Source organism: Leucoraja erinacea, chromosome 28 (assembly GCF_028641065.1).
Source record: "Leucoraja erinacea ecotype New England chromosome 28, Leri_hhj_1, whole genome shotgun sequence".
Classification (NCBI taxonomy): Eukaryota; Metazoa; Chordata; class Chondrichthyes; order Rajiformes; family Rajidae; genus Leucoraja; species Leucoraja erinaceus.
In genome coordinates, this window is record NC_073404.1 from 8,361,189 (window position 1) to 8,383,389 (window position 22,201).

Sequence of the window (22,201 nt, forward strand, 5' to 3'; positions counted from 1 at the left end):
CTCACTTTCAAAAAGACTGGGGTCCCATTTCCACAGTTGCTTTAACTGTGTCCCCACCCTCTGTCCCCACATTCACTTCAAACACAAACAGGACCCATTTCCACTCACTTTAAATACAGCTGGTTTATTGGAAAAAGGTGAATTAAAATTGTTCTGCTGAATTATCCAATATTCCAGAAGACCTCCTAGTCTAGCACCATCAAGTATGCCAGTTTATTGGAATTTTGTTGTAGTGATGTACATCTTTAGCTATCAGATCTTATCTGCCTCAAGAGGGAACACTATACAGTAGTGTACAGTTTTCCTTCAACGTCTGCAGCAAGATGCTACAGATGTCCTAACAATTGGTGGTAGCCAGTGCCATCTTCTTTGCTGTCGTGTGCTGGGCAGCAGGGCCTTGTTGGTGAAGGCTGAGGACGCCAACAGGATTAACAAACTCATCAGGAAGGCAGGCTCCGTCCTGGGGGCACAGTTGGGTTCATGGGAGGTGGTCTTGGAGGGGAGGATGCTCCTCAAACTGTAGAGCATCTTGGACAATGCAGCTCACCCCCTGCATGACACACTGGTCAACCAGAGGAGCACCTTCAGCAACGGACTGGTTTCCACCAAGATGCAGCACAGAACGCCACAGGAGATCCTTCTTCCCTGTGGCTATCAAACTGTACAACTCCTCCCCCTTCTGTCGTGGAGTAGACTGACTCACCCCTCTCCCCAAATCTTTGCACATCCCCAATCCGTTCCACCTATCACTTTAATGTCATGTATCTTGTGTTTTACGACTGTTGGCAGATCAATTTCCCTCCTGGGATAAATAAAGTTCTATGGTATCGTATTGGTAAGGGCATTAAGTGGAAGAGACAAAGAAGAGGAAGTTATGTCGGACTTTGGTTAGGCTTCATTTGGAGTATTGTGTGCAGTTGTGTCGTTCCATTACAGGAATGATGTGGAGGCTTTGGAGAGGATGCAAAAGTTTAAGAGTCAAGCCAAGAGTCAAGAGAGTTGTATTGTCATGTGTCCCAGATAGAACAATGAAATTACCAGAATGCTGCCTAGATTAGGGTGTAAAAGCTATAAGGGGAGGTTTGACAAACTTGGAATGTTTACTCTGGAATGTCGGAGGTTGAGGGGAGAGTATGAAGAATTGAGAGCGGCATAGATAGGGTAGGTGGTCTTCTCCTTGCGTATGGCGTGCACAGCCTAAAGTTGTAGACACCAAAACACTGCATCTATTTGTTCGTGCACGTTCGGTTGATTGCATTCGTCAAAACAGGGTGGACCACGTGAAGGTTGTAATCTCCCACCCCAGGGTAGGTGGTCAGAACATTCGTCCCAGGGTGGAAATGTCAAAGGCTAGAGGGTAAAGCTTTAAGGTGTGAGGAGCAAAGTTGAAAGGAGATGTGCGGGTAAGTTTTTTACAGAAAGTGGAGGGTGCCTGGAACACGCTGCCAGGGATGGTGGAGGAGGCAAAAACGATAATGGCATTGATGGATTTTAAATAGGCACATGGCGATGCAGGAAATGGAGGAATATGGATCATGTTTAGTTTAGCTTAGTTTAGAGATACAGCGCGGAAACAGGCCCTTCGGCACTGACCAGTGATCCCTGCACATAACACTATTCTACACATGCCTGGGACAATTTACATTTATACCAACCTACAAACCTTCGGAGTGTGGGAGGAATCCGAAGATCTCGGAGAAAACCTATGTATTCACGGGGAGAACGTACAAACTCTGTACAGACAGCACCCGTAGTCGCGACCGAACCCGGGTCTCCTGCGCAGTGAAGCAGCAACTCAGTGCCGCCCGTGTAGGCAGAGGAGATTCATTTAGCTTGGCATCATGGTCAGCTTGGATATTATGGGCTGAAGGGCCTGTCCCTGTGCTGTGCTGTTCTGTTCTTTGTTCTAATCTAAACCTTGTATTCATTGTATTATAAGGCAGCCCAAGCAGGATGATCAAAATAGGACGGTTGGTTAATAGAGAGAAAAAGCTGCCTCTGGTGGAAGAGGCACATAGGAGAACATAATATTAACATTAACACTTGGCTGAACACCAAAAGTGGCAGGCATAAACTCTTCGCACATACAGTGGCAAAATCTGGAACCTCACCCACTCAAAAAGCTATTACAGCAACAAACCTTCAGAAACAAGACTGCATGGATGTTTATCAGGAAATAACATTAACAAATTTCAAACCAAGGTGGGTAGATGGAAATAAAATTAACAGATTTTCCATGATCTATATTGAGTGCCGCAACCAGGGTAGGTTGAATGACTTTGTCCTATTCTAATGGTCATAACCTTAGAATTAAACGTTCCTTTTGGAAGATGAGGGGGAATTTATTTAGTAGGGTGGTGAATCTGTGGAATTCATTGCCACAGAAGGTCGCAGAGGTTAAGTCAATGGATATTTTTAAGGCAGAGATAGATTCCTGGTTAGTACGAGTGGTAGTGGTTATGGGGAGAAGGCAGGAGAATGGTGTTAGGAGGGTAAAATAGATCAGCCATGATTGAATTGACTCGATGGGCCGAATGGCCTAATTCCGTTCCTATCATTTAGGGTTAGGATTGTGAGGCTTATGAGGCAGGATTTCCTTCCTTTTCAGGATTGAAAGACTATGGATATGTTGGATATTAAGGGAATTGATAGGTACGAGGTTAGTGGAAGAAAGTGATATTGAGATAAAAGATCAGCTACTTTCTTATTGAATGGTGGAGCAGACACAAATAACTTTCTTCAGGGAATTCTTTTGGTCTTATGTTGCTTGGACGTGGTTCAAGTGGAGGATGGGTTTCATGTCTGTCAGGACTCATTCACACGTGGTCAAATCTTTGTAACTGAACTTCAATAATCTTTATTGAGCGTTTATAAGTGCGTTGATTAGTATGGGAGTCAGGCGCTCTGGGGAGAAGGCAGGCGAAGGGAGCTAGGAGGAAGAGATAGGTCAGCCATGATTGAATGGCGGAGTAGGCTTGATGGGCCGAATGGCCTAATCATCACCTATGAACCTATGAATTAGGTACAGAATTCACTTCTAGAGTCGGAGCATAAGCTATTTAACAGTGAACCCCTGGAAAGGGTCAAAGGTTGAGGAAATATGAGAATAGGGTGGGTAAATTTGATTTGAACCATTTGATCAGACGTAAGGAAAATAGCAGGGCAGATGAGAAGGGCTGAGTGGCCTGTTCCTGGGGGAGCCATACCGACCAAACCATCTTCTGGAGCTGTGAGGAAAATAAAGAGACTAAAGGAGCACTGGAATTACACATAACCCGGCTGTTCACATACAAGGTAATTTGTGGTAGGTCCCTGTAGGGGGAATAAATAAAAAATTTATAATTTTAACATTTAAAATTTAGAGTAGTCAATTGAAATTTAAAACCCAATTAACATTTACAACCTACTTTAAAATGGTACAGATACTAATGTGGGACTAAATCTAATAGGCCAACATCAAGCTGCTAGGAGCAGGTATTTTATTAAACATTTTTTTGAAAGGGATGAGCAATTGAAAGAAGTAATTCATCGTATGGTTACAGGCAATTTTATTCTTTTCTTTAGTTCCCTGAACTATTAAAAAAAAATACATATGCTATTAGAATCCATTTTGAGATTGGCCCAATAAGTCTTCCTATGTCCCCTCAAATGTTCCTGCACCGCGGCGTAGCTGGCAGAGCTCCTGCCTCACAGCGCCAGAGACCTGGGTTTGATCCTGACCTCGGGCGCTGTGTATGTGGAGTTTGCATGTTCTCCGTGTGGCCGTTCGGGTTTTCTCCCAGTGCTCCAGTTTCCTCCCACATCCTTAAGATGCAAGGGTTACACAAAAAAGCTGGAGAAACTCAGCGGGTGCAGCAGCATCTATGGAGCGAAGGAAATAGGCAACGTTTCGTCCCGAAACGTGCCTATTTCCTTCGCTCCATAGATGCTGCTGCACCCGCTGAGTTTCTCCAGCTTTTTTGTGTAACCTTCGATTCTCCAGCATCTGCAGTTCCTTCTTAAACACTTAAGATGCAAGGGTTTGTAGTTTAACAGACCTCTGTAAAATTGCCCCAAGTGTGTAGGGAGTGATTGAGAATGTGGGATAACATAGAACTATGGAAGAAGAACTAGTGAAACTAATGGATTTTTATAACATCTCATTAGTATCATGGTCCCTTTCATGGTACTCACTTTTTAATTCCAGATTTTATCTCGTGAACTGCATTGAGAAATTCCCAGTTAGTCCATGGTGGGAACTGAACTCTTGTCTCTGGATCAAAGAACAGTAACTTCACCATTGTGCTGTTGGACTCCATAGTTGATCATGTAAATGTTTGTTGGGAATACGAGTGCCTGAGTTCACAGAGGGTTGACAATGGATATGGAGGACTCAAGTCATAAGGTCATATGTGATAGGAGCAGAATTAGGCCATTCGGCCCATCGTTTATTCCACCATTCAATCATGGCTGATGTATCCCTCCCTCCTAACCCCATTCTCCTGCCTTCTCCCCATAACCCTTGACACCCGTACTAATCAAGAATCTATCTCTCTCTGCCTTAAAAATATCTATTGACGGCCTCCACAGCCTTCTGTGGCAATGAATTCCACAGATTCACAACCCTCTGACAGGAAATTCCTCCTCATCCCCTTTCTAAAGGAACGTCTGAGGTTATGACCTCTGGTCCAAGACTCTCCCACTAGTGGAAACATGCTCTCCACATCACCACATTGAGTGTCCTATGGTCAATATGGCAATCTGATAACTCATTGCAATGTGTTCCTTAGCTTTGACTATTGACCAGGGAGCTTGGCATCAAATTGGATTCTGCGGGGATTAGATGCGATACTCAGGTTCGGGATTCTTTTCATTAATCTCCACATCCTTTCATCTCAATTCCGTACAAAAATGGAGAGGACAGCTTTGACAATTTGTGCTTGTAAAACCCTGGTAGATCCCCATGCACACATACGGTGCATGTTCAAGAGTCAAGAGTCAATTTAATTGTCATTTGGACCCCTGGAGGTCCAAACGAAATGCCGTTTCTGCAGCCATACATTACACACAAATAGACCCCAGACACAACATAATTACATTTTACATAAACATCCATCACATAGCTGTGATGGAAGGCCAAAAAAAACTTATCTCTCCACTGCACTCTCCCCCCCCCGATGTCAGAGTCAAAGTCAAAGCCCCCGGCTGGCGATGGCGATTGTCCCGCGGCCATTGAAGCCACGCCGGGTGGTGCGAGGTCGCACACCGGGTCTTGGTGTTGGAGCCCCCGGTGTGCGCTCGCAAAGTCCCGCGGCCATTCCAGCCGCGCGGGGCAGTGGTGTCAGGCCCCGCTCCAGGAGCTCTTCAACCCCGCAACGGGAGAATTCGCCGTTGCAGGAGCCCCGAAAAGCGGTCTCCCTCCAGGGACCCACGGGCTCCCGGTGCCGCCGTCCGCAGACCCGCAGTAGCAGCCTCCGACTCAGCAGCGGCATCGGCAGCAGCAGCAGCAGCGGCAGCAGCAGCGGCAGCAGCAGCAGCAGCGCTCCTCCACCGCTCCAACCGCTCCGGACTCGGCCAGCCCCGCGACGGCGACGGTGAGTAGCACCAGAGTCCCCGGCTTCTTCCTGTTGGAGGCCGCTCCTCGTTGCGGCCCCAACGACAACGGAAACCCGACCGGGTCTCCAGTGCAGGGAGAGAAAAAGTTTCCCCCCCCCTCCCACCCCACCCCCACCCCCCCACACACACACCCCAACAAAAAATAACAAAAACTACATTAAAACACAGACAGAAAATAATAAAAACGCGGACAGACTGCAGAGGCCGCTGCTGGCCAGAGCCGCGCCGCCTACCGGATAGATACCGGATGTTGATGAGAATATAAAGAGAAAAACGCAAAGGGGGAGAAACGTCCCTTGACCATCGTAACTACCCTAATGCAAACATTTTAACTGCCAGTAGCACATGCCTCCACCAGTCCTTACACACCAGGGGCAATTTACAGAGGCTAATGAACGTACAAACCCGCACATCTTTGGGTTGCGGTTGGAAACCAGGGCACCTGATGGAAACCCACGTGGTCACAAGGAGAAGGTGCGAACTCCACACCGACAGCACCCAAAGTCAGGGTAGACACAAAACGCTGGAGTAACTCAGCGCAGCATCTCTGGAGAGAAGGAATGGGTGATGTTTTGGGTCGAGACCCTTCTTCAGACAAAGTCAGGATCGACTCCGGCTCTGTGCTGTGCGGCAGCAGCACTATCAGCTGCGCCACTTGGTGAAGCACGATTTGATATTAGTTATTAAGCTGCTTCAATCCACCTCTTCTAAATACAAGAAAATACAAGATACAAGATACCAAATGTACAAAGCAACACCTATAATCAGATTCATTTTTTTCAATCAAAAGAATTGTTTTTTTAGTGTAATATAACCTCACATCTCTGAGTCATCTTGCTGGACTTGGAATTGGTTGCCTACATTCTGCTGTCATCTTTGCCAGCCTTTTTCTGTCTGATCATGTAACATCCTCTTACATATACCTCTCAAAATCCATTTATATCTTTCTCCACAGAGATTAAGCACAGTGAATGTAAAGTGTTTTATTTTATGATATTCTGGATGAGCTAAAGAATCTCTCTCGTTGCTATATTCTCCAGAAAAACTGCTACTGATTAGCACTTTTAATCATATTTTGTCCAGAGTCCTAACTTCCAAAATTGAGAATACACCTTTGATTGAAAAATATTTCAACCATGACAGTATTTTCAAATAATTTCCATTGGTAAAATGGTCAGAACATCTTGGAACATGGCAACATCTCAATGAAATAGTCAAATTGAGAGCAGTCTACAGAGAGAAAGAAATAAAATATCAAAGGACGACCTTTGCGGTTAATTCCTTGGAATGAGCACAGGCTTGGCAAAATTCGAATTCATCTTTATACCCAAAAACGGGATCAAACTAGTCTTTCATGGCAGGCATGTAAACATTTTTATTAATCAAAGTTACCTTTCAATTTGATTCTGTGATCCTCGGAGTTTCCAGCAGAGTATTCCACCTGAAAGAGTTCAGAAATGATTTGGGGAAACAAATCACTGGGTGGCACGATGGGGCAGAAGTAGAGATGCTGCTTTATAGCGCCAGAGACCTGGGTTCAATCCTCACTGCCAGTGCTTGTCTGTACAGAGTTTGTACTCCCTGTGACCTGCGCGAGTTTTTTCCACGGTCTTCGGTTTCCTTCCACCCTCCATAAAACGTACAGGTTTGTAGGTTAATTGGCTTGGCATAAATGTAAATTGTCCCTCGTGTGTGTGGGGCAGTGCTAGTGTGCGGGGATCGCTGGTCGGTGCGAACTTGGTGGGCTGAAGGGCCTGTTTACGCGCTGTATCTCTAATTTAAACTAAACTAAATTAAACTCAAGGGTGATCTTATAGAGGTGTACACAATCACAAGGGACATAGATAGGGTAAAAACACACTGTGTTTCCCCCCAGGGTTTGGGAATCAAGGACGGAAAGGTTTGCTGGAGCCACAAGGAATTGCAGATGCTGGAATCATGAGCAAAACACAAAGTGCTGGAGGAACTCAGTGGGGCAGGCAGCATCTGTTGGGGGAATGGATCTGGTCCGAAGATGTGTCCCGACCCTAAACATTGCCTATCCATTCTCTCCACCGTTGCTGCCTGACCCACTGAGTTCCACCGGCACTTTGTGTTTCATTGAAGAATTCACCCTTGCTACTAACAAAACCCTATGTGATTTTGAACCTCTTTATGAAACCTGTTCCAAGTGGCACAAATCCAGCTTTACCATTCTCTCTGCATTACTAAAGCCCTTAATCCAATTACTCATTCTGGCAAATGTATTCTCCAGCCTCTCCAAAGCTGCAGAAATGGACAAGTTGACTTCACCCCAGGAGAGCTCCACTGTTCTTAACCTGATGCCGACCACTCATTGCTCACTGGGATATTGGCTTCTGGTGGCATTTTGCTGACGGAGCTCAGAATTTCCTCAGGGATCGCAACGTCCACATCCTGACAGCGGGCTAAATTTTCACAATAAAATACCGATGTAGCAATTCCTTGGAGTTAATTTCTTCATACACCTACAATCGTTAAAACGTGTCATGATTGCTTCCTAAGATGGCGGTTCCACTGTTTGGCAGCTTTGTCCAGTGATGAGTTGCCCTCAATACAAACAAATCACTCATGACGTGAAGCGTGGAGATATTCTTAGTAACATAGAAACATAGAAAATAGGTGCAGGAGGAGGCCATTCGGCCCTTTGAGCCAGCACCACCACTCATTGTGATCATGGCTGATCGTCCTCAATCAATAACCCCTGCCTGCCTTCTCCCCATATCTTTTGATGCCATTAGCCATAGAAACATAGACAATAGGTGCAGAAGGAGGTGGTGAGGTGCTCAAGTCTTGTAGTTTATTTATAGTTTAATTCTGCTGCCTGCTTTCTTAAATCCTCCCATACAACATCAAAGGTAAGCTTACTCACCAAGTATGCTGTTTGGAATCTGAAATGCAGGCATCATCTCATTAAAGTTACATTCTACAAAGGAAAACAGAAAACAAAGGAGCATAAAAAGTCTGAAAATAGGATTTCTGAAATACATGGTTTTTAATTTACCATCTGGGGAATAATTCACAGACCTATTGGACACATCTGACTTTCAATCCATATTGGGTAACAACATTTGTAAAAATTACCCTTTTTGTTACATCAAAAGACTCAGATGTTGGGCAATGGTTCTGAATTACTGATGTGCTGAGTTTTTATTTTCAGTTCTCTTAGCCTTTCTGCTGGATTCACTCCAGCACCAGCACACTGCGGCCCAGGCACGTACAATCCATTCAACACATGGCAGCACCTCAACAAGGTCCTTCCGGCAGTCCCTTCCCCCGCAGTAACCTTTTCAAACGGAAGCAGGCAAGAGTAGTGTTTAAGAAAGAACTGCAGATGCTGGAAAAATCGAAGGTAGACAAAAATGCTGGAGAAACTCAGCGGGTAAGGCGGCATCTATGGAGAGAAGGAATGGGCAACGTTTCAGGTCGAGACCCTTCTTCAGACTGATGTCTGGGGGGGGGGGGGGGGGGGAGCGGGGAAAGGAAAGGAAGAGATGGAGACAGTAGGCTTGTGGGAGAGCTGGGAGGGGGAGGGGAAGGAGGCAGAAAGCAAAGACTACCTGAAATTGGAGAAGTAAGTCAATGTTCATACTGCTGGGGTGTAAACTACCCAAGCGAAATATGAGATGCTGTTCCTCCAATATGCGCTGGGCCTCACTCTGGCAATGGAGGCCCAGGACAGAAAGGTCAGATTCGGAATGGGAGGGGGAGTTGAAGTGCTGAGCCACCGGGAGATCAGGTTGGTTATTGCGAACTGAGCGGAGGTGTTGGGCAAAGCGATCGGTGTAGAGAAGTTGACACCTGGAACAGCGGATGCAGTAGATGAGGTTGGAGGAGGTGCAGGTGAACCTCTGCTTCACCTGGAAGGACTGCTTGGGTCCTTGGATGGAGTCGAGGGGGGAGGGAAAGCGACAAGTGTAGCATTTCCTGCAGTTGCAAGGGAAAGTACTTGGGGAGGGGGTGGTTTGGGTGGGAAGGGACGAACTTCAGTGGTAGGGTCTGAGAGAAAGGTAAGCCACAACCAGCCCTGTTCACGTTATATAGCAACCTGACACTATTGCTTCGAACTAGTCCTTCATAGTAGGCATGTACACATTAGTAATCAGATTTACCTTTCAATCTGATGGTCCTCAGAATCTATCAGAGTATTCCACCGCACTCAAGAATATCTTCTATGTCTGCCAAGAATAGGGTGGCACAATGGTGCAGCTGGTAGCGCCATGCCTCACAGTGCCAGAGACCCAGGTTCAATCTTGACCTTGAGTACTGTCTGTGCAGAGTTTGCACGTTCTCCTTGTGTCCAAGTGGGTTTACTCCCTGTGTTCCAGTTTCCTCCCACATCCCAAATTGCCCCTCACAGTGTAGGGAGTGGATGCAAAAGTGGGATAACATGGAACTAGTGTGAGCGGGTGATCGATGGTTAGTATGGACATGGTGGGACAAAGGGTCTGTCTCCATGCTGGGTCTCTGAACAACATTTCCATACTTCATGTCATGAGTTATTCCTTGGGTTGAGATCAAACTCATCACTGGAGTATGGAACCTCATACGCGGGAAATAATGATGACATGTTTAACAATTCTAGATGCTCTAGTGTGAAGAGACCAGCTGCATCAGTATTTTATTGTGAAAATTAGCCCGCCATCATGACGTGTACATTGCATTCCCTGAGGAAATTCCGAGCTCAGTCAGCAAAATGTCACCAGAAACCAATATCTTAGTGAGCAATGAGTGGCCGTCATCAGGTTAAAAACTGTGGAGCTCTCCTGGGATAAAGGCAACTAACTAGTCTATTTCTGCAGCTTTGGAGAGGTTGGAGAATAAATGTACTGGAATAGTACTACCGTTGCTTCATTACTGTTTGTAACTCCCCAACTATACAGTGGAAGCAATGTCACCACTGACTGGGCCTCATTTAGCATATCTTTCAAGAGAACTAGAGAATAAAAACAAGGATGCAATACTGAGGCTTTATAAGGCACTGATCAGACTGCACTTGGAGTATTGCGAGCAGTTTTGGGCCCCGTACCTGAGGAAGAATGCGCTGACTTTGGAGAGGGTCCAGAGGATGTTTATGAAAATGATCCCAGCGATGATTGGGTTAATGCATGATGAGCGTATGACGGCACTGGGCCTGTACTTGCTGGAGTTTAGAAGGATGAAGGGTGACATTGTGAATATTAAAGGGCCTGGATTGAGTGGATGTGGAGAGGATGTTTCCACCAGTGGGCGAGTCTACAACCAGAGGGCACAGCCTCGGAATATAAGGATGCACCTTTAGAAAGTTGAGGAGGAATTTCTTTAGTAAGAGGGTGGTGAATCTGTGGAATTCATTGCCATAGATGGCTGTGAAGGCCATCATTGGCTATTTTTAAGGCGGAGATTGACACATTCTTGATTAGTGAGGGTGTCAAGGCTTATGGGGAGAAGGCTGGAGAATGGGGTTAGCAGGGAAAGATAGATCCGCCATGATTAGTCTCGATGGGGTGCATGGCCGAATTCTGCTAGAACTTATGAACCTATGACTGCTGCAACAAGGCAGCCCCTCACCACCTTCTGAAGACAACTGGAGGTGGGCAATACTTGGCAGCCTTGCTAGTGACAACACCAACCCACAACACATGTTATTTATTTTAATTTAAGTGAAAGCCAACTGAACACATTATATAAATACCACTGTCCATAGTTAATAGAGTCATAGAGTCATTGATACAGTAAAGAGTCATAGAGTGATACAGTGTGGAAACAGGCCCTTCGGCCCAACTCGCCCACACCAGCCAACAATGTCCCAGCTACCCTAGTACCACTTGCTTGGTCCATAACCCTCCAAACCTGTCCTATCCGTGTACCTGTCCAATTGTTTCTTAAACAATGGGATAGTCCCAGCCTCAACTCCCTCCTCTGTCAGCTTGTCCCATACACCCACCTGTGTGAAAAAGTTACTCCTCGGATTCCTATTAAATCTTTTCCCCTTCACCTTGAACGTATGTCCTCTGGTCCTCAATTCCCCTACTCTGGGTAAAATAATCTGTGCATCTACCCGATCTATTCCTCTCACAATTTTGTAAAAATCATTTGTTTAATGGTGTAAATATTGCAAATTCTGGAACTGCAGAGAGATTTAACATTCCCTGTTAATGCTTGCATCACTGCTTCCAACTGTGCAAGGTATGGAAATGTAACAGACAGTACATTGTTCAACCACAGGTCCCTATGAACTATAATTACGAGTTGGTTCTTTGAAAGTTATGCATGCCTAGATGAGAAATTAGTTGGCTGTCCTTCTCTCAGAACTTCCCCTATGCCTTTGTGGCAGGCAATTAGAAAGAGCAATGCACACAAAAACACACGCCGTCTGCTAACGAAAATATAAAACAATGACATTCTGCATAATGGATGACCCAAACAAGGTTAAAAAGACGAGGTAAATCAGGAAGTGATGCTGCTCTTGGGGTTTAAAGCTCTGGACATGAAAGATACCTGACAGAGACCTGCTCACAAGCAGAAACTGAAGCCAGAGTATGGGGTACATAAATTGGTGCAGTGCTGGTCTGAGTAGACATATGATCGCCTCCATTGACGCACACCTCCAGATTCATGGACAGTTTCTACCCAGATGTTATCAGGCAATTGAACCATTCCACCAACAACTGGAGAGCAGTCTACCAGCTACCTCATTAGAGACTATCTTTGATTGGACTTAACCAGCTTTATCTTCCACTAAACGTTATTTATGTTATTCCCTTATCATGTATCTATACACTGTGGATAGCTTGATTGTAATCATGTATTGTCTTTCCGCTGGTAGACAAAATTGCTGGGGAAACTCAGCGGGTACGGCAGCATCTGTGGAGCGAAGGAAATAGGCAACGTTTCGTGCCGAAACGTTGCCTATTTCCTTCGCTCCATAGATAATAATAATAATAATAATGAGTAATCTCCGGCAATAGCACGTTTCTACAAAACCAGTATTTGAACCAAAGTGCTTTACAGATCAATGCAATAAATCCATACAAATCAAAAAAAAGAGAAAAAGAAAAAAGACACAGAACAGTACACTATAGAAATCACATGAAACTCCCCCCCTTAGCAAATTCACTTGTGAGGAGACTGGCACCAATAAATATCTTGGACTCCGCCTCATGATCCACCCGAGATGAGCCTATATCACAGCCTCCTCAGCAGACCGTTATCTTCAGGCCCTCCTGCCGTGGGCACCATCGGCGTGGGTGAACGTCCATCAGCGGCCAGGGGTGAAGCGGTTGCCAACCCCCTGTCCTGGACAACTACATTGAAGTTTTGGCCAAATAAAGCACACCCCGACACTGGCGACTCTCTGATCCCAGGCTCCGCGCCCCTGTCGACGGTAGGACAGTGAACGGAAACCCTGGAGACTTTGCGCCCCACCCAACTTTCCGTGCGGTTCCCAGGCTGCAGGTGGTTTAGATGTCCAGAGGTGGCAGGTAGTGGAAGCTGCAGACCCACAGGAAACCTCCGCTCCAGCGCTGCTCCCTTTGGTGGGGCGCAAAGAGAGGACCAGAGGTTTCCGTTCAGGTTTCCTAAGTGGGACAGGGTATAACTGGGTTAAAGCATGTCCCCAATGACTCTCCCCAACCCTACACATAAAATTGAAGTCATCCAATAAACATTTATACGAACAGGACTAAAAATAAAAATAAAAAAGGGTGAAAGGACGGACAGCAGGAGGAGCGGCCATACACAACGGCGCATCACCCCCGCTGTCCGCCATCTTGAATGCTGCCGTACCCGCTGAGTTTCTCCGGCAATTCCGTCTACCTTCGATTTTCCAGCATCTGCAGTTCCTTCTTGAACATTGTCTTTCCGCTGACAGGTTAGCAAGCAACAAAAGCTTTTCACTTGACAAGAAACTCAACTCACAAACTCGTAAAATCCTTTGCAATTGCGTTGTGTTGAGGACTGAGTCAATATTCTTGGACTCCGCGGCTGATCTAGATGAGTATGTCACAGCCGTCACAGACGTTATCAGTAGGTGGGCAGTATCATTGGGAACACACACTCCTCCTGGGTATAAATGTTGCCAACAATCTGTCCTGGACCAGCTACATTGAAGTTTTGGCCAAATAAAGCACACCAACATCTCTACTTTCTGAGAAGACTTATTGCCCCTGTCCCACTTAGGAAATGTAACGGAAACCTCTGGAGACTTTGCGCCCCCCCAAGCTTTCCGTGCGGTTCCCGGAGGTTGCAGTTGTGGGCAGGTAGGGAAGCAGGTCGGGAGACTGACACCTCCGGAAACCGCTCGGAAACCTTGGGTGGGCGCAAAGTCTCCAGCCCCCGTTGACAGGTTCTACACTGGGACAGGGGACAAGGAAGGGCCAGCATGTCAAGAATGACTCTCACCAACTTTACTGATGCACCCCCCTCTGAAAGTATAACATCGGGATGTATCGATGCTTGGAAGCACAAAACACCTCTGTTCAAGAACAGCTTCAAGTGTCATAGAGAGTTGTGGCACGGTCCCCCTCAAGCTTTGGTGTCATCTCAATCTCCCAACCTACCTCAGTGAGGCTCAAGCAAATTCCGTTTAAAAAGCCATACAGACAGATACAAAATTCCTACAGACATAGCACACAATTTAATTCGCACAAACATCCATCACAGTGAACCCACTGTGATGGAAGGCAAAGTCTTTTCTCGCCCTGTTCTCCATTGTCTCCCCCGATGTCCAAGCCCCAGAGGGCGATGATAAGTCCCAGCTAGCCATTTTGATGTAAGATGTCATAAACCAACGGCCCCGTTTATGAGGGCTAAGTCACAATGTTGGAGCCCCCAGTGGGCGCTGTAATGTCCCACGGCCATGAAGCCGCGCCGGGTGATGTACCAATGTTTGCTCCGGGTCGTTCCAACCCCGTAAACAAAAGGCCTTTGATGTGATGCAATCTGTGGAAACCTTTTCCTGTACCTCTGACATGATTAATGTCTGTGGAATGTGCTAAGGGGACAAAAAAACCTATTTCAGGCAATGTAATTCTGTTGTTAAGGGAAGGTGGCTGAGCACAGTTAAGTGTCTGCATTGGTCACTTGACTGGAATTCTCCCTCCCTTCCATCGGCCGATGTTAAGTAAAGTTTTGAACCGGTCTACCAAACAGTTTGTGTGGCGTCTGTTTATTAAGAAGCGAACCTGGTTTAGTAGTTATAAAAGTAACTTTTTCAAATGCGGAACTTGCACTTTAAAAAATGTGCACTTTCTCTGCATAACGCTATAATGCTGCAACGATATATTCTGCATTGTTATATTTTTTCTCTTTGCACTACCTGTTGAATGGGTTGATTGTGCTCATGTGCAGTATATTTGATCGGATAGCGGACAAAGCTTTTCACTGCAGCTCGGTAAATGTGACAATAATACCAATAGTTAATGGGTTCGTTTATTGATTGTCACGGCTGCAAAGTTACAGTGAAATGCATGTCTTGCATGCTATCAGTCAAAACATACCAAACGCAAGTACAATAGACCCTCTGCTACATCAGTACACAGAGTCGCCGCACTCCAACGCCATCTTGCAACTTCCAAGTCTTTGTCACGTCTGTTCTTGGGCAAAGGGAATATGCAATTACATTCAAAATGATACTGAATTTGACAGCTACTGGTTTGGGCTTCAGTTCTCTGCTGATTTTCCCGATTTCTGATTGTAGAAATACCACAATTGACCACCCTGTGTCAAATCAGTGCCACTGAGTAGGAAGGGGAGAAAACCAATTAGCCAAGTTCTGCTGTTTTAATGCTTGCCAGCATTGTGTGCAGGGACCAGATTAGGCATTGCTGATCATTGCCATCATTGCCAAGGCATGTATGTACATCTGCTGCATTGGTTTGGAACAAGCTGATGCTTTGGAGCTTCACCCTGAGCCTTTGGAAAGAGAAATGTGCGAGGGAAAATTAAAAATAATTAATAAAGTTGAGTATAGTTTAGAGATACAGCACAGAAACAGGCACTTCAGCCCAAATTTGTGATCCCAGCACACGAACAGTATCCTACACACACTAGGTACAATTCGCACTTTTACCAAGTCAATTAACCTACAAACCTGGATGTCTTTGGAGTGTGGATGGAAACCGGAGCTCCTGGGGAAAACCCACACAGGTCACGGGGGAAACGTACATACGTGCAGCCAGCACCCGTAGTTAGGAATGAACCCAGGTCTCTGCCGTGGTAAAGCAGCAACTCTAACGCTGCGCCACCGTGCTGCCAAATGACCGACAGTAGAACCAAATAAATAATATGTTAACAGCAGAGGACCCAAGAACGGATTAAAACTCCAAGGCATATCATTTGCTTTAAATTCAGTAATTTATGAAATGTTTTAAATCTGAATTGAGTTTGCAGTCTGAATGATTTGTGTCTCCTGTATAATAGGACAAGAGAGATCTATATTCCAAAGTTCACTCTACAAGGAAACTATGATTTAATTGAAATGTTTCAAGACCTGGGTGTGATGGATGTCTTCCAGAATCAAGCAGATTTGTCTGGTGTATGTGAAGAGGGGAACTTGCACATTAGCACGGTGAGTAGTTCAGTTGTGTTGTCACCGTTTATTCCGGCAGTACAAACATGATAGGAATATTCTGTCAAAGAGTTTGCGATTTGTCAAACCAACTGATAATTGTCCTTTGTAAGCTTCCAAAGTGATAGCAATTTTTTTTCAGCACTGGCCGTCTCTAAGTGGCGAGTTTCTCTGCGCAGTTGGAGGTTTATGTTAAGATTTTTCTACTGATAATGTTTCATCGAAACATTAGGGAATGAAGGAGCATTACCCAGTGAAATTCGACGGAGTGGGAGTACACAGTCCATTCAAGGTATGTTCCAGACTGAGGGTGATTTAATTGCATAGATGGTGTCCGCCCAATGCAATTAACTCGTCCAAACGGGCTAAGCCTCAAGCACAGGGGACTCAAACACGTCCTTACTGGAACGCTGGCATTTTTAGGTAACGAGCACTGAGAGGTGACTTGCCTGAAAAAGAGGGGGAAGGGTACAACCCTATTGGCATCTAGTAGTTGCACTATTCTATTTTGCTACCAACAAGAGGATAGGACATGAAGATGTTCTGGTTGGGTTGCTCCTGGGCCTGGCCAAGCTGGCCAAGTCAAGGTGCCAGATGGTGGAGGGCTTTACCCGAGCCGGCTGCCTGCCCCTTTTCCGGGGATACGTCCGTGCCCGGGTGCGGTTAGAAAGGGAATACGCCCTGTCCACGGGCACCCTGAGGGAGTTCCGGGACCGCTGGGCTCCGCAGGGTGTAGAATGTATCCTCAATAAGGATTGTATCGTAATTGTATAATAATTTATTATGAATATATGTTTGTATTGTGTTATGGTGGTGGGTTCTGGCTTGTTTTATTGTAGTGTAAATATTATTTTTTAATAATTGAATAATTCTTTTGTAAAAAGATTAATAAAAAAAAACAAAAAAAAAACAAGAGGACAGGATTGGTTAAGAGGGATATGGGCCAAACAGAGGCACTAGTGTAAATGGGACATGTTGGGCTGAAGGACCAGTCTCCACACTGTAAGACTATGCCTCTAAGAGGGTCTGCCACCAGCAGGCATTCCATTAATATGAAGAGGAACATGGATATTTGTTGTTGCACGTTGAATAGGTGTTATTTGAAATGCACTGCCTGAGAGAGATGTGGAACAGCTTCAAATAAAACTTTCAAAAGGTAAATTAGATAAAAACTGCTTTGTATTTGTCGGGCTGTCGGGAAATAAAGCAGAGGATTAGGACTAGTGAGTAACTTTCAGAGAGCATCCAGACAATGGGTCCAATCACCGTGTTCTGTGCTGCACAATCAGGAAAGTAAATCCTTGTTCATTTTTCTTTTCCTCAACCCAGGTGTTCTTACAAATGAAATTAATTAACTCAGAAAATGAGATTCAGAAATCTGGGATTTCACAGAGCCACAGAGCTCAGTATCCACTGGTTAGTGTTGTGCATAAACTATCTCTCCAGTGAGCTGAGACTGCTGAGGTGTAAGTTTAGGCCGAGGTTTATTATTGTCATGTGTGCCGAGATACAGTGCAAACCATTGTTTTGCATGATATCCAATTATGTCAGCCAGGGTGGCACAGTGGAGCAGCTGATAGAGCTACGGCCTTGCATCACCGGAGACTCGGGTTCAATCCTGCCCTCAGGTCCTGTCATCGTGGAGTTTGCATGTTCTTCCTGTGATTGCAAAGGTTTCCTCCGGATGTTCAGTTTCCTCCCACATCCCAAAGATGTGCGGGTTTGTAGGTTAATCGGGCTCTGTAAATTGCCCCTGATGTGTAGGGAGTGGATGAGGAAGTGGGATGATGTCGAATTAGTGTCACCGGGAGATCGATGGTCCGCGTGGACAATGTTTCTATGCTGCATCTCTGAACTAAACTCAGGGGGGCGGGAGAGATGCTGCCTCAAAGTGCCCGAGACCCAGGTTCGATCCTGACCATGGGTACTATCTGTACGGAATTTGTACCTTCTCTCTGTGACCACGTGGGATTTCTCCGGGTGCTCCGGTTTCCTCCCACACTCCAAAGATGTACAGGTTTGTAGGTTGATTGGCATTGGTAAAAATTGTAAATAGTCCCTGGTGTGTAGGATAGCGTTAGTGTATGGGGGTGATCACTGGTTGGCACGGACTCGGTTTACATGCTGCATCTCTAATCTAAACTAAACGAGGAGTAGCTCTAAGTTTAAAATTCTAAAGTCTAAACTAATAATATACATAGATACAATCAAAACAAAAGCTAGAGCAAAGGGTAAAGATACAGATGCAGAATACACAGTATGTTGTAGCGCACCAGTTACATACGATACAGTCTAATACTTCATACTCACACACACTTCATATTTGTTTTGTTTCCCTGTTTATTCTCCTCAGCTGAAGCAACGTGTGGCACTGAACGTGGATGAAGAAGGAAGTGAAGCAGCCTCCGTCTCTCTCTCCGGGTTCATGCCACTTTCCACGCAGGCCAAATTCATGGCTGATCATCCCTTCCTCTTCCTCCTCCTGGAGCATCACACTAGATCGCTGCTCTTCATGGGGAGAGTAGTGAACCCTTTAAACCAATAAAAGGGAGGCAACAGCAGTGAGATGATGTAAACTCCAGCAGGAGTAAACTCCACCACAATACCATGCCAAACAGAGAGCCAAGAACATTTCCCCAAATTAATCACATCCCAAATTATTTGTTCGATTTTCATGGTTCATTCTTAATGCCTATTATTTGTTTTAATGTTCAGTCGATTGCATGGCTGAAGCCTATTACTTGTCTATCCATTAAGTAATACCCTGCCACATTTAAACTGGCTAGTACGAGAACTGCTGCCTCACAATGCCAGAGACCCCGGTTCGATCCTGACCTCAGGTGTTTTTTGTGCAGTTTGCACATTCTCCCTGTGGGGTTCCTACGGGTTCTCCGGTTTCCTCCCACATCCCAAAGACGTTTCCTCCCACATCCCAAAGACGTGGGTTAATTGGGCTCTGTAAAATTGACCCTTAGAATGAGTAGGCAATGGATGAGAGAGTGGGATAATATAGAACCAGTGGGTGATCGACAGTCGGCATGGACTCGGTGGGCCGAAGGGCCTGTTTACATGCTGCATCTCTAACCCAAACTAACTGAAGAGGGGACACAACCATGGATCCCAGCACTGCTGAGCAGCAATGAGCAGGTGCTTAATGATGCCGTGTGGTGTCTCTGAGTTCTCTGTTTAAATCAATCAATCAATCAGTTTTATTTGTCACATTTTGTGCAAGTGAAATGAATTTGTCAGCAGCGGTACAATAATAAAGAACACACAATACACAATAAAAATTTAACACAAACATCCACCACAGCTGCCATCCACATCACTGTGGTGGAAAGCACAAAATTTGGCCAGTCCTCCTCCATTTCCCCCCGTGGTCGGGACCAGAGTCCAGAGTCAGTCCAGGATCGGCTCTTCCCCACCGGAGACCGCGGCTTCAGGTTGGTGTAGGCTGCAGGCCGGCGGTCGAAGATTTAAAGTTCGTGCCGCAGCCAGAAGCACTGCAGACTGCAGGGCCGGCGGTCGAAGCTCCCCTCTAGGGGTGATGGCAAGTTCACGCCGGGCCCGTGGTAGAAGTTGGCCGCGGGCCGGCATTCGGAGCTTCTTCTTCCCCCCCGGGTCCCCCACGAGGGATCCCTGGCTGCAGACGCCGAGCCAGCTGGAACTCTGCAGACCGCGGCTTCAGGCTGCCGGCTGCCGGCTGCCCCGGGCAAGCGAAACGGAGCGCTCCCCTCCGGTGAGCCCCAGCATGGGCTCGCCCGCTCCACACCGAGAGCCCACGCTGCGCCCGCCGCTGAAGCCCCGGGCGCGTCACCGGGAAAGGCCGCCCGATCCTCATTGTGAGGCCACGGGGGAGGCGACCTGGAAAAAGTCGCCTCTCCATGGAGGAGGCGACCGAAACGGTTTCCCCCTCACCCCCCCAACACCACCCCCCACACAAGACACACAAAGAAACACAAAAACATACTTTAAAACATACATTTAAGTACATTTATTTGATGGCTTCATGTACCAAACTATATATGTTTTAACTTTGCAATTTGTTTTGCCTCGCCGAGTCGATCATATGGTTTTGGGTGAGTTGTATATATCTATTGTAAATAAATACGGAAGTAGCAGGTTAAATTGCATCCATGCAGAGGCGGAAGAGCAAATAGCTGACCTTCGGTGATTGCAATGATGGTGAGACTTCATGTGTTTGCTGACATTGTTCTGTGCTTCTGTCAGCAAGCTGGGGATTGTCATGCATACATTACAACACAGAAACCCAGGTGTAGCCATAATTGATCCAGCGCGCCTTTGCAGATGCACTGTTTACAGCCTTTTTCACTGCAATCAAGCTGAAACCATTGAACTGAAGCAAATTTTGCTTTTTACAAGTTACTCCCAGCATAAATTCCCCTGAAAATCCTTTGCTTATGTACACGATGTGGGATTTTAATGGTGCACCAAGCTACATTTACAGCTTAGCAGAGTACCTGTCCTAAAATATTACATGTACCTATCTGAATGTCGAATTCCTTAGATGAATAAATGGGATTTGGAGATATTTTTAAGTGTTCAGTGTGCATTTATGACATTTCAGCCTCTAATCATACATGTATTCCAATTTTTATAAAGTACTCCATGTAATGTTTAAAAAGTTCATGAAAAATGGCTCTCTGCATTCGTATCTATGAGAAGTATTTAACATGATTCTCTGCTCAGCCAGCTTGATCGTGCCACAGCTGATGGGCCTCCTCATCCATATCCACGTGCCTATGTAAAAGCCTCTTAAATGCCCCTACCCTATCTGCCTCCACCACCACCCCTAGCAACACTTTCAAGACATCTACCACATACTGTGTGAAAAAAATGCCCTGAACATTAGCTTGCAACTTTACCTCTCTTATTTTAAAGCTTTGCCCTCTAGTCCTTGACATTTCAAAGGTTCCGACAGTCTACCCTATCTATGCCTTGCATAATTTTATATAATTCTATCATATTTCCCCTCCCATTCAGATGTTCCAAGTTTGTCTTTATAGCGAGGTTAAAAAGCTATTACCTCTAGCTGTACGAGAGGCAATAGCTTTTTTAATATAAAAACAATCTAGTTTTTATACAGCTTTATGTAAAGCTTTATATTGTTCTATACCCTTTATTCCAAATAGAATTCTAGTCAAGGCCTCTCCCAGTTTTTTTCCTCCCACCTACAATCAGTCTGAAGAAGGGTCACCACTCAAAAATCTCAACTATCCATGTTCTCCAGAGATGCTGCCTGAACGACTGAGTTATTCCATCACTTAGTGTCCTTTTTTGTAACCAAACATCTGAGTTCTTTGTTTCAGCATCTAATAAACCCTCTACTATTCCCTCTCCAACGCCTTCAGATATTTTCTGCAATGGGGCGTCCAGAACTGCACACAATACCCCAAATGCAGTCTAACCAATGTCATATAAAGCAGCAACATGACTGTTATGTTCTTAAACATGACTCTTACACTCCTTGCTATGACCAATAAAGGCAAGCATACAATATAGCTTCTTTATGACACTAACTACTCGTGAGGCCACTTTCAGAGAGCTATGGACTTGGACCCCAAGATCCATCTGTACATCATGAGTTATGGGAGAGATTGGATGTGTATAACTGATGTTCAAACGGAACTCAACAATACGTTTTTTTTTCAGACCCTTAACATCACCCGTTCCTTCTCTCCAGAGATGCTGCCTATCCCGCTGATTCAGTCCAACATTTTGTATCCATCTTCGTTGTAAACCAGCATCTGCAGTTCCTTCCAACGCGAAACGTTTTTTCCCATGTATGTCTGCTTGTACTTAACAATTTGCACTGCTCATTATATTCATTATTGATATTCTTCCATCTTGGGATCAAAAGCAAACTAAAGAAGACTAAAGTCTATTTAACTTATTATTTTAATTCCCTAAACATCAATTTAACAGAACCCCCTGAATAGAGCATACATATCAAATTAGATGAGATTTGCTGAGAAATTAAAACTCAGTCCTCCTTTCAAGGACCTGGGCGCAGTGGTA

At 45.4% G+C, this 22,201-nt stretch overlaps 1 protein-coding gene across 1 annotated transcript in view; it reads left to right on the forward strand.

Moving 5' to 3' along the window:
• Positions 1 to 19,857, forward strand: part of LOC129710562 (heparin cofactor 2-like) — a 35,894-nt gene extending 16,037 nt beyond the window's left edge. The window contains exons 3-4 of the mRNA XM_055657646.1: positions 16,015 to 16,162; positions 18,516 to 19,857. Coding sequence (XP_055513621.1) covers positions 16,015 to 16,162; positions 18,516 to 18,707 — 340 coding nt within the window. The 3' untranslated portion in view covers positions 18,708 to 19,857. The remainder of the gene's footprint in view (positions 1 to 16,014; positions 16,163 to 18,515) is intronic.
• The last annotated feature ends 2,344 nt before the right edge of the window (positions 19,858 to 22,201 follow it).